At 37.7% G+C, this 13,275-nt stretch overlaps 1 protein-coding gene and 1 long non-coding RNA gene across 2 annotated transcripts; one reads left to right on the top strand and one right to left on the bottom strand.

Moving 5' to 3' along the window:
• Positions 1–272: 272 nt before the first annotated feature.
• Positions 273–8,550, top strand: LOC117342822. Its single transcript, XM_033905080.1, has 6 exons — positions 273–747; positions 2,066–2,160; positions 3,803–3,977; positions 6,408–6,526; positions 6,909–7,065; positions 7,657–8,550. Exons 1-5 carry the CDS (start codon positions 636–638, stop codon positions 7,044–7,046), a joined length of 639 nt encoding a protein of 212 aa, XP_033760971.1. The 5' UTR covers positions 273–635; the 3' UTR covers positions 7,047–7,065; positions 7,657–8,550.
• An 827-nt stretch (positions 8,551–9,377) lies between these two features.
• LOC117342821 lies at positions 9,378–12,167 on the bottom strand. Its single transcript, XR_004535904.1, has 3 exons — positions 12,143–12,167; positions 10,351–10,503; positions 9,378–9,889 (listed from the first exon to the last, which is right to left on the bottom strand). It is a non-coding gene; the product is annotated as an uncharacterized LOC117342821 (long non-coding RNA).
• Positions 12,168–13,275: the final 1,108 nt, after the last annotated feature.

Below are 13,275 nucleotides of genomic sequence, written 5' to 3'. Positions count from 1 at the left end.
ATACGTCTGTATTGATAAAGTTTCATATATTTATTTATTTTAGAATTATGCCTACTCATTTTGTGTAAGATTAGTGTCCATGGAAAAAAACATATGTCGACTGTCTGTTCATTTTAGCTCCATTCCCATGAACGGGTGAACGCGCATGTTTTGTCTCTCTGACCTGCCGGCAGGGGGCAGCATAGGTAAACCGGTTGTTTGTTTATGGCAATTAATTCCACGCCAATCAGAGAATAGTGTTCCCATAAACAATACTTGGTGAAGCGCAGATGATGGTATCGTGTGTAGGAATGCCTAGTGTCAAAAGCCGTACCTACAGAAACACCATTATCTATCGTTCATTGTCGCAAACCTCGAGTCGCTCAATGGTTGTCAATTGTTTCATCCCCGTCCCCTACAATGGCACCGGCGTCCATCTTGATAACACTTACACCGTTACTAGGTAATGAAGAACTCCCTACCCCTCAAACAAAGTCTCGAACCGCCCAAGGTTTAGCGACGATCACTCACAGAAATCATTTTGGCAAAATGGCTGTCTAAATCGCCAAGGTCTTTTCTGTGCCAAGTCCTTAGACGGTAGATACGTAACTATTTCTAGCTTTTGGCAGCCATGATATGAGTGCAGAAGAGATGCAATGGCAGCCATGACAAAGGAAAAGATAACACTGTCACCGTACGCGTCCCCATCATCTACTCCCAGGATACAGGCGGTCAATGCTCGGCTCATCCGCAGACAGGGGATCCTAGGTAAGGATTACTAACGCAGTGCTCTAGATCATAAATCCATGCCTGTCGAATATTAAGTAAAGTTTTTTTCGGAGTAACTATCATCAGAACACCATATTCTTCATTCCCAGTCACCGTGTGCTACTGTTGTATGATAATTAGTGATATTCATTATCATTCTGAAGAGAAATGTGTAGGAAAGGCCATGTATTCTTGGATTATATATCAACATACCATCATAGTAATTAGAATTTAATGTGATGGCATTACCTATAGTCCCCGATCTGTCCTTTCTTTTGTAACGGTACTCTAGACGCTATTGTCTACAGTCTTATGTCTTTTTAGCCATGTACAGCTGGTAGCTTATCATATTATAATGTAATTTGTCCAAGTGATATTTTTGATGGTACATTTGTCTGTCCAACAATTTTGATACGTTGATACGTTTCCATTTTCATGTCCTAGGTCGTTCGTGCCATTCCAACAGAATTTTTCGTATCGAATCTTGTAAGCTCTAAACACACAACAAATATCTGCCATACTACATATACAGTTGATTTTCGTTCTCAACATTCTGTTTTCAAACATTTGTTTCATGATTACAGTGCTTAATTCAAGGTCCGTCTTTTTTTGATCATGTTGTTCGACATTTTGTCTTGGTATCAAAATTGAGCTAGCTATTAACTTAATATCATGTGATCCGTGATTGTGGTTTTTGTTTCTCGGCCACAAACAGAGGCTTTTATAGTACCGTCACACTGAAATGCCCCATATGGAAATAGTAGCGTGATACTCCATTCGGTCAAATTAAACTGACAAAGGTGAACCAGTCAAGTAAGCAGAAAAATTAGTTCTATTGAATTGAGTTTGTCTCGGCCAGGTATAAAGTACCCTAAACATTCTTTGCATGGTGAACGCTCAGCTTAATTTAGGCAATGCCAAGAGGGACATTAAAAAGAAAAAGAAGTTGTTTAGAAAATGGATCAGGATAAAACTTAAGATCGGAGAAGAGCTAAAGAGCCCAAGTTTAGACATCTCTTACAAATCGTGCTATAGGTACAGCAGCGAGTACCTGTTTCCTGGTCAATGATAGGCCGATTTTTCAGAGGATATGGAAGTAGGACATCTTTGATTTGTAAACAGAGGAGAGTGATTAAGTAATGCATATTAACTGTGTTTTTTTTTTGAATTATTTTTTCATTTAAATCTATTGTCATAAAAATATTTTGATCAGTAACGGAAACAGAAAGAAAAAGTACCAATTTATGTTGAAGCAAATAGAAAATAGTCATTTTAAAACACAAAACGTTTTGTTACATCAATTGCATCTTCTTTACAGCCCAGCTATGTATCCGATGTGGAGGTTACAGCGGCTCGGACAATGAGTACTGTATGAAGTGTCGAAGCAGTCAGTGGAAGACTAATCCCCTAATGGTGAGTCTATTACCAATCCTAGTTCCTTGTGTGATATCAGCCTTGTTCGTATCCCCTAATGGTGAGTCTAGTTACCAATCCAAGTTCCTTGTGTGACATCAGCCTTGTTCGTATCCCCTAATAGTGAGTCTCTTACCAATCCTAGTTCCTTGTGTGATATCAGGCTGTGCCATCAGCCTTGTTCGTATCCTCTAGTGGTGAGTCTAGTTACCAATCCTAGTTCCTTGTGTGATATCAGGCTGTGACATCAGCCTTGTTCGTATCCCCTAATGGTGAGTCTATTACCAACCCAATTTCCTTGTGTGATATCAGCCTTGTTCATATCCCCTAATGGTGAGTCTAATTACCAATCCAAGTTCCTTGTGTGATATCAGCCTTGTTCGTATCCCCTTATGGTAAGTCTAGTTACCATTCCAAGTTCCTTGTGTGATGGCTGTGATATCAGCCTTGTTCGTATCCTCTAGTGGTGAGTCTAGTTACCAATCCTAGTTCCTTGTGTGATATCAGCCTTGTTCGTATCCCCTTATGGTGAGTCTATTTACCAACCCAAGTTCCTTGTGTGATATCAGGCTGTGATATCAGCCTTGTTCGTATCCCCTAATAGTGAGTCTAGTTACCATTTTTATTTCCTGTTGCGATATGAAGTCAGGCGTGTTCGATTCCAGTTGATATGTCTAATGGTTCCGTTGTCACCACCAAAGTTCTCATTTTTTCCCGGAACACCTGGTCTGATTATCATTGTTCTTTCTCAAGGATGTGTTATTATGTCGATATTCTCTATTGTTTTTTGAGTTAGAATATTACGGCAGTGTTATGTCGGTATTCTCTATTGTTTTTGAGTTAGGATATTACGGCTGTGTTATGTCGATATTCTCTATTGTTTTTGAGTTAGGATATTACGGCTGTGTTATGTCGATATTCTCTATTGTTTTTGAGTTAGGATATTACGGCTGTGTTATGTCGATATTCTCTTGATTTTATGGAGCAGTTCTGTATCCATTGTTCGGTGTATACGGGATACATTACTTCATTCGTAGTTGAATGTGCTATTTATACGTGTCTTTTTCAGTTATTTATAGAATCAATTCATTATTCGAAGTTATGTAGTCTTAATATACAGCTATGCGAATGTTGACATATATCCTTTTGTGATGTTTGCTGTCTAAATTTTTCGAAACACTTCAGAGGCTAATCAGCCTACAATATGTTATCCCCGGATCCTGCCAGGTTAAAATGGATCACTTCTCCAAACCAAACCCTCCCCAAACCGACCAAATATACATGTACCTTGCATTGTCGGTTTAGGGAAGTTCCACTGTATAAACAAACAGTTAAACAGTAAATAACAATTTGTGAAAATCGTCCTACAGTCAAACCTGCCTATATAGACTACACAGGAGAGCACTAGAGCAGAGGTAATTGTCCTTATATGAGAGTGGCCTTTTTATAGAGGTTCTGTATAACGACTTGTAGTTTATTAGCAATCAAAACGGGTTGCATATATATGCAGGATTGTTTGCTTTATACGGTTATATTTTGTGAAAGCTATTTAGCTATTTGATCGGGTTGCGTTGTTGTGTCATCATAAAATGAGATAATTCAGCGCATTAACGGTAACTATTAACTGTCCTATGTATTCCAGAGGAACTATGACGATGTGTACCGAGTGTACATCGAGGAGCAGCGAGAGAAGATGAAAAATATAAAAACACTAAGCGAGCCGGAAGGTTGGCTGGAGATCAACAAGCAGAGGACGAAAGAAGAACGAAAAGAGAAGAAGAAACGACATCAGGAACGACTTAACGTTCAACATACAGGTCAGTTGTACAGCGACTTACATGTCAGGGCATTCTGTTTACAAGTTGAAGGATGTTCTGTATCAGACGACATGACTTGTGGATGTTTTAGCTGTACATTTGAACATACATGTACGTGGTATGTTTAGATGGTCGGATTTTAGTTCTTTTTGTTTGAATTGCTCGAAACAATCGTGTTTTACAGAAATGAGAATACTTTTTTTGTCTCTTTATGTAAAACGAAGTCGATGTAGTAGGTTTTGTCCGTGTCTATGAACGCTGTGGTAGGTTTTGTCCGTGTCTATGAACGCTGTGGTAGGTTTTGTCCGTGTCTATGATTACTGTGGTATGTTTTGTATGTGTCTATAAACGCTGTGGTAGGTTTTGTCCGTGTCTATGAACCCTGTAGTAGGTTTTGTCCGTGTCTATGAACGTTGTGACATGTTTTGTCCGTGTCTATGAACGCTGTGGTAGGTTTTGTCCGTGTCTATGAACGCTGTGGTAGGTTTTGTCCGTGTCTATGAACGTTGTGATATGTTTTGTCCGTGTCTATGATGATGTGGTATGTTTTGATCGTGTCTATGAACGCTGTGGTATGCTTTGCCCGTGTCTATGAACGCTGCATTATGTTTTATCCGTGTCTATGAACGCTGTGGTAGGTTTTGTCCCGGTCTATGAACGTTGTGATATGTTTTGTCCGTGTCTATGAACGCTGTGGTATGTTTTGTTCGTGTCTATGAACGCTGTGGTAGGTTTTGTCCGTGTCTATGAACGCTGTGGTAGGTTTTGTCCCTGTCTATGAACGCTGTGGTAGGTTTTCTCCGTGTCTATGAACGCTGTAGTATGTTTTGTCCGTGTCTTTGAACGCTGTAGTATGTTTTGTCCCGGTCTATGAACGTTGTGACATGTTTTGACCGTGTATAGGGAACAACCAACCAATTGAAAAAATATATTTTTGAAACAGCCCCTGTGTATAGAACGTTGAGCCAAGGATAAAATGTCTGGCAGCCACTGATTGGCCAGTATGTTATGAAGTGAGAAAATAGATATGTAGCCTGATAGGTAACTATCAATAAGAAATGTTGATATAAATTGGTTTTTTTCCCAAAAGTTCACGTAATAATAGTAAACAGGTAAACATTTAAGATTTTTGAGAATTTTTACTGCGAAATTCACCTATTTTCAAAATGGCTACCCTGGAGAAAATTTGAGCTGAAGGACCCAACTTTTTTTTTTTGATTAGGTGTTATATCAGACCCTAAACTTTTGTTATAAACCATAATCGTCATATTCAATTCAAGAATTTGAATGAAATAATCCAAAACGTTAACACTAAGGTCTATGGGAAAACAATTGGTTGGTTGGTCTCTCTATGATGCTGTGGTATGTTTTGTCCCGGTCTATGAACGTTGTGACATGTTTTGTCCATGTCTATGAACGCTGTGGTATGTCTTTAGCATGGTAGCTGGTCGCATTGCTGTGTTAAAGGTTTGCGTTGTGTTCCCTTCCTATCCTTCGGCATCTCATCTTATCAGGACACCTATTGTATCTTAGTTCATGTAGGGCGATGTGTCATGTACGTAAAGTAGGCCATTCTGATCTATATCTTGTCCTTCGACCTACATCAAAAAAAAATCGGACTTTGTTACTTGTTACTTGAAACATTGATTCTTCATACTTAGGAAATTACCTCATTTTGTTCACATTTGCCTGATAGTAACGCCGACGCTATTCGTTGTTGAATTCGATGTGTCGGCCAAGCGTTCACTGTCCATATTTAGTTCCTTTACGAATTCCTTCTCTTAACTTCTCTGGTCATTTTGGCAGTTGTTAATGGACGCTGTTGTACATGTTTATGCTGAATGATTTAACTGAACGACCATTCGTTTGATCTCCCAAAATATGATGCTTTCGAAATCATTGCAATGTGTTTTACATTACGCCATACTACCACTGGTTATTCAAGTTGCACATCTCTGCATAAAAAGTTTAAATATATTCACAAGTACGATTTCCATGTACAGACATCCATGTGTTCTACAACACACTGCTGGATATATATGTTATTTATATCAACTAATGCTACATGACGTTCTTTTGAAATTAAAAAGAAAAAGAAAAAGAAAAAAAAATGAGTTACAGGTCTTTTATATTTGGTCTATTTTGGGTTTTTCCATCTCCTCGTTAGTAGTAATACGTTAGGCACTGAACAACACTAGAAGGACTAAACAGCTGTTGGTGTCCCTAGCATCATTGACGAGTCCTTGTGAGACAGCTGTATAGTGTCACTATCATTACGGACGAGTCTTAGAAGGACGAAACAGCTGTATCATATCCCTAACCTTACTGACGAGTCTTAGAAGGTCGAAACAGCTACACGATACAGTTTAATTCATATTTTTGATCTACTGTATCTAACTCACAATTTATTAATGTCGTTTGTCATTATAGGTATTTACTGTGTGGAGTGTAGGCGATCGGAGAAACAGACCAATGGGAACCTCTGTCTTATATGCGACGCCAAGAGACGGAGACGGGAACGAGATAAACGCGAAAAGTCGGATAAGGGGGTGAGTACCCTAATACAATAATCACTGACGATCATGCACGATAACTCATTAAACATCAGAGCATACCAAAAAAAATGGAACGGTAATTTAAACTCATAATCAACGAAATAAGGGAAAACAATAAAATTATTATCAAAGCATTCAGATGAAATTTGATTTTTGTTCGTGGATATCAGTTTCTTTCTACTGTATGTATATATATATCTATGATTTAATCAATGGAATGTATACTGTATAACCGTTAGACTTTGCTTGATGTTTCATTTGTGTACATCACAATTATTATTAATTAGCATATGGTAATAGTTTCTATTAATTAATCATGTATTACTAAAATGATACTTCCTTTGAGATGTATATTTAAACAATTTCCATAATCCAGTTCCTGTTTGACGATATGACCCCAAGAAGGAAGAAGAAGCGCCAAGTTGAGGCTCTAGATATCGTGCCAGAGAACCCAATAGCTAATGTAGATCCGGTAAAGGAGGAGGAGGAAGAGGAGCAGAAAACCGACAATTAGACGCTATACCACAATATTGGTTTGTAGTTATTTCTGAGTCACTAATTAATATCATTTATATTGATAAACAGAGAAACATATGATTGTTTATACCCTAAATAGCTGAAATTTAAGGATGATACAGTCTTTCATATTATCAGCTTGTCTCGACATTTGGTTTCTGGCATATAATAGTAAAAGGAGGATTTTTTGTTTATATTTACATGTTACCCAGCTCCTTTTTTTTATTCATACCATGAAATAGTCTGAAATAACATACTCTATCATCATTAAAAATTCGTTTATATGTTTGGATCTTGCATTATCACTACCACAGTTCTCCATTTAAGGGCGTAACATTTCTAAAGCAGAAGGCGCTTACTCTTCCGGCGCACCTGGTCTTATTCTGACATTTGTCAAGGGGCTCCACGAGAACCTATATTTTATTCACATACTCTCCTTGTTTAATTCAATTGGTATAAGAAATTCAAATTCGTTTAAATACCAAATGACATTTAACTTTAACATATTAGTTCGATTAAACAAAGAAAGCGTTTTATGGCCAAAACCTACGTACGTTTTGGTAAGAGTTAAGATTTGTCTTAAGTATGATTTTGGTCATTTATTATAGGTCCAGATACGGAAGACGGTTAAACAGAACGTCGGGACCGTTTACCAACTGAGAGAGCAAAGATTCTGTGATAATTCATGACGGAATTCACTTATTCATTCGCCATCGATTATTGTGTCTTTTTCATTTTTATTCAATTGCTTGTTCAACACAATCTTGTGTATATATGTATTATCTGTTGCATAAAAGTTGTCTTACGTTATACGAAGACCGGAATTTGCACAGAAATTTATCAGTTTCATAAAATGGAGTGTGTATTAACAATTTTACTATATGACTGTTCATTAATTGTCTAGAGTGTATTGGATGTATAAGACATTATCCGTGGGAAATACGTTGTTGTTTTAACGTTATTCAACATGTCAATGAACTTAACACTTTAGTGGTGATCGTGTCGGTAATATCACAGTCGTTTCCAATAGATGTATTGTGACAACAAAATGTAGCCACGGCTGAATCCATCAGCAGTCCGGTCTGCCATACATACTGTAATATTATACATTTTCGTCAGACTCGAAATTCTTTTCATTATTTTTGTTTCATGGGTATTTGATTTCGTGGATTACTACATCTTTACACCATTGGAATCCGCCAATACTCAAACTTTCAACGGAATTTCCAACAGTTCGTGAACCTGTAACTGACTGTAGCCACGAACTCAGCGAAAATTTGTGATTTTGCAGTATTTTACCTTGATGCAGAAAAACAGCAACTACAGTACGGCTTGATTGTGTTATCAATAACTTGTCAATCTATTTTACATAAAGAAACAAACCTTTCTCTTTGCGTATCTCGTTAAACTAAGGAGTATCGCCAGATATAACTGTGATAGACTTATATCCTACTGTGATAGCAGATTATTATAATTCATGAGGAGAAATAAACAAATTTACTTACAAATCATTTGTTGACGTCTAATTCCTCTACAACAGTTTGCTGTCAGTTTAGTTTCCGGATTTCTTCTCTTGAATACCAAAACAATTCCAGTTCTGATATTCATATTTATCAACGTAGTTATAAATACTTCAGACATTTTATGGAATGAATGAACAACAGATCTTAGAAATATATTGGCACCCACCACTGAATGATTTTTATTAGTTGTATTTTAGACTGATATTTTCTCTGCTTTACATTCTTTCCCCTTTATAATCTGATAACAAGGAACGCCTTCATACAGAATCTGAGAAAGATCTAGGAAAAACTGCCTGAAAAACAGCGATACAAACTTCAAACTTCAACTGTCAAAATCTATGAGAGATGCCTATCGGCCATTCTGCTTTCCCGATCAGACTCAAAATTTAAAAGACTAGAGACCAAGTGGAACCTACATGTAAAATATCCCTCCAGTACTTTTCAAGAAAGAAAGAGTGAGAACAGGGATTAGGGTAAGGGAGAATTGAATAGCTTACCACCAAATAAGGAGATGCCTATCAAAGAAATGAACTAATTATTAACACAATATGAACTGTTTAAAGACAGTGGTGTTGGTACACTATAACTGAAACAATTGATGCAATTCCAACTTTTGGTTTAGAAAATACGTAAAATAGTTAATTGATATGTTTATGAACCTGTGGGAAAATGCATAAACTACAGTCATCCTGCCGCCATTTCAAGTTTTTGTTCATTTACCTAGAAACCCGTGAAGTCATCGACTTTGAGTGATTGTGGTGACGTCATGATTATGGTTTTTAACCTTATAACACTACACATAATTATTTTTTTGTTTTATTTACTTCAAATCCGGAATAGATCAAAAGCATTGTGTGACGACGACACACTGTTACACAAAGGATGTCTTTGGGCGACACGTTATTGTTGATTCGGGAACAATATAACACATGTTCTTGTAAATGTTCGCCCTATCACCATGAACGTGACAGGAACACGGTCATGGCGTCCATCTAAATAGAAGGCAGGTGAAAAGTGGGCAGTGTAAAATATCAAACACCCATTGAACTCTTATTTGTTTATAATAATAACAGTATAGCAATATCTCAAATTAACGTTGTTAGTTGAATACAATGTGACAAAAGTACACACGTTTGACAGTTTACATTGACACAGAGCCTCCATCGTGGTTCTTCCTGTTCTTGTTGTGGAGGTGGTGTGTATTCTTGTTCTGTTCTTTGTTCGCAATGTTAGGGAGGTGACAACAGTGCTCGTTTGTTCGAGAACGAACAAGAACTGTGTTCATTATCGTCGTCCAAAGATGCATAAGAGTTCGAAACTGAAAAGTGAACAAATACAAGTAAATTACATAGGTTATCTGTGTTACATAAATGCATGACGAAATGATTATATTGATGAAATAAACAAAATTACCACAACAAACCAAACAAAACACATTATATACATGAGCGCACACACATTGATAGTCAGTGTCGATTGTAGACTTACAAATAACAGAATTCCCTGTACATGACAATCTAGTGGACTTTAATTGGCTTCACAGTGTCCTCTACCTGACACGTAATTTCATGAAACAACGAAAGTGAATGACAGTATTAAAATAAAGATGCAAATAAAATGCATTCGTTGACAATGGTAATATTCTGGGTAAATATCTTGCATCCACGTGTAACAATTCACAGAGTCGGATGCTTCAAGGGAGACAACCGCTGTATTTTTTTTAGGTAACATTGAATATGATGGCGGCGATGATGAGAAGTACTGTAGTCGATCTATAACCTCTCGGACGTATTCCGTGACGGTATCCAGGTTCTGGTGATCATTGCACTCCATCAGTTTTGAAGTAGTATGAAGAAATTGAGTTTAGGTAAATTGTCACACACATCGTCATCGGACACAGCAAAGTCACGACCCCTTCTGTCTGTGTGGAATCTGTAAAGAATTCCAGATCATTATTTTTTTTCTATATAAAACGTAATTTTGAATACTGTGATTGGTAACTACATGTATGAAAACGTCTTGTTATTAAACAGGTTATTGTGCTGGCCCGGCGTTAAACATCTTCTTTGAATCATTTTAATTTCATTTCTTATTTTCTACGAATGAACCGAGTGTGATTGTCATTTCTTAGAGTGTAATATTGTGGGAGGTCGAACTATCTTCCCTCCTCATAAGGCGTTTGGGTACCTGAAGTTTAAAATGTATATCTATTTTTATTCAATAAGAATATCTGTCATCGTCTGAAATAAGGATATCCATGCAGAAAATTTGCCGTTTTAAGAATGTCTTCTTATCAAAATGTGCAAATATCATACTGAACAATTTCTGTATTGAATTTCACAGTAAAACAATTTTTTTTATTACACTTTTCAGTGAAACGATTTGGTACATTATAAAATTGAATATCCATTGGCAGTACACTCAATTTTTTTGTATATTACAATGTCAAATATTGATATTGAAGTACACCAGTTACGAAATTGAGAAGTTAAGGATATATCATTTGTTCCGGAACCCTCACATCCGATTGTCCAGGGACTGGTTTAATCAGAAAGTTGTGTGTGAAGATTACCTGGAAGTTTAAAATATATCAGTTGTCCCAGATATGAAGCAAGATACATCATTCACAAAACCTCGTATCCGATTGATTATTTGTCCAGGGATTGGTTTGATCCGAAAGTTGTGTGTGGTGTTTACACGTAGAACTGTGCGGAAATGGTGATCCAGACGGAAGGGTACAGTGGCGTAGGAAGTCGTCAAAAAGCGGGGGGGGGCAAAATTTTTTTTAACCTTAAATTTTACGCACTAAACAAATCGTATGCCATCTCCGCAAAATTAGGCAATAATTATCTTTTCAACATCCCATGATAATTTTGATAATTTATGTAGTACAAATTAAGTTATTAACGCAAATCAGGATATATTATTTATGGCAAAACATGAATCACCAGGCCCGGCCAGGATTTTCGAAAGGGCGGGTGGTCCAGTAATTCATTAATAATGCGAGCGCCGTAGGCGCGAGCCGATTTTTTTTTTTTTTTTTTTTTACGAGGGGTCTGAGGGGCCGCCCAGCGGGTCCAGGGCAGCGCCCTGATAGGGGGTTCAAGGGGGTCTAAGCCCTCCGCGGAAAATGAATATAGCACATTTCCAATAATTCGGGATCAGGCGCGGATCCAGGAGTTTTCGAAAGGGGGGTCCAGTAATTAAGTGATCATGCGAGCGCCGTAGGCGCGAGCCAATTTTTTTTTCCTTTTTGCGGGAGGTCTGGGGTCCGCCCAGCGGGTCCCAGGGTGGCGAAGCCCCCCTGTGGATCTGCAATCGAAAGGGGGGCAGTAATTTAGTGATAAAGCGAGCGCCGTAGGCGCGAGCTGAATTTTTTTTTGTATTTCCTCGTACCTGTCGGTAATTAGTATCACTCTATTCACGTTAAAACCGCGCATTCCTATTCATGTTGTGTTTCTGTCTTGTTCTCATTATGAACTCAATTAACTTCACAAATTATCATCAACTTATTGAATCTATGTGATGAAGTTAAGCAAAATTTCGTATTAAGATATAAATATTGACTTACCAGGCTTATTGCAGACGACCGACACACAGGTCTGAGGATCAATCGGAACACCTCGCCTCCGTCTGCGCGGAGAAAATGACGAGGGGTTCCGATTGGTCTGAGGATTGATATACTAGTATAAAAGTCGGAATGTTCCGGATGTACAAGATACAGTTTTTATCGTTGCCTTCAAGAAAACATTATCGGTTCGAAAATATACAGATATTTATCGAAATGAATATATAAATTCGTGTTTTTTCCCCTTTTTTAGATTTTGGATGTCAAAAAGTGGGGGGGCAAAAAGATATGTTTGCCCCCCCACTGAAAAAAGTGGGGGGGCAATTGCCCCCCCTGCCCCCCCCGCTTCCTACGCCACTGGGGTATGTTCAAGGAAACTCATACTAGGGAGTGGAAACGATTTTCTAATAGTTAGTAGTAACAGACATTTTTGGGAAGGAAGAAATCACAGGAAATAACTTCCTGTAAGGAGTCGATGTGTGAAGTTTGAGGTCAATCCGTCCACTTGAACTTGAGTCATTGTCCCGAGATGATGGTGTGGGAAGAGCGACGGATATCAGAATTACATCCCCTTCCGGTCTCAGTATTAACACATAATTGGCGCGACACCACGTGCTCTCTGGAGTTTCTATACTGTATATGTAATAAAACAGTCATTGATTCATAAAGTTTGATGACGTTTGGTGTCTCGGAGATAACTGTACGTCATGACCTTCTGAAGATTTGCTCAAACAAGCACACAAAAACAAAAATATGAAATATTTTATTTAAACATATGAATGGCGATATTGAATTGTTCTTATGAAATACAACATTATAAAGTACCATACCCATAGCTGGATTGTCTTCAGTTAGAGTAATAACAGGTTTTTTTTCATTTTGGTGTTATCTTTCTCGGGAGTTTTATGGGCAATTTTACTCCACATATTGATCAGCTACAAAGACAAGTGTTTAACTGGTCGCTAGAGAATAAACATCTAAAATGGCTGCGTTAACTTTTGTTAGCATGAACATATTTTATTGTCAGAGACAAAGGGATCGGCACATGTTCTTACAACTTCTCAAAGCCCTTTCCCGACACACGACGATATAAATTAAACATAAAATTAGCCTCGGCAATAGCAATTGATTATATA

Source organism: Pecten maximus, chromosome 14 (assembly GCF_902652985.1).
Source record: "Pecten maximus chromosome 14, xPecMax1.1, whole genome shotgun sequence".
In the NCBI taxonomy this organism is placed as follows: Eukaryota; Metazoa; Mollusca; class Bivalvia; order Pectinida; family Pectinidae; genus Pecten; species Pecten maximus.
The sequence above is the reverse complement of the archived record's forward strand: the minus strand, read 5'-3'. Positions and strand labels throughout refer to the sequence as shown.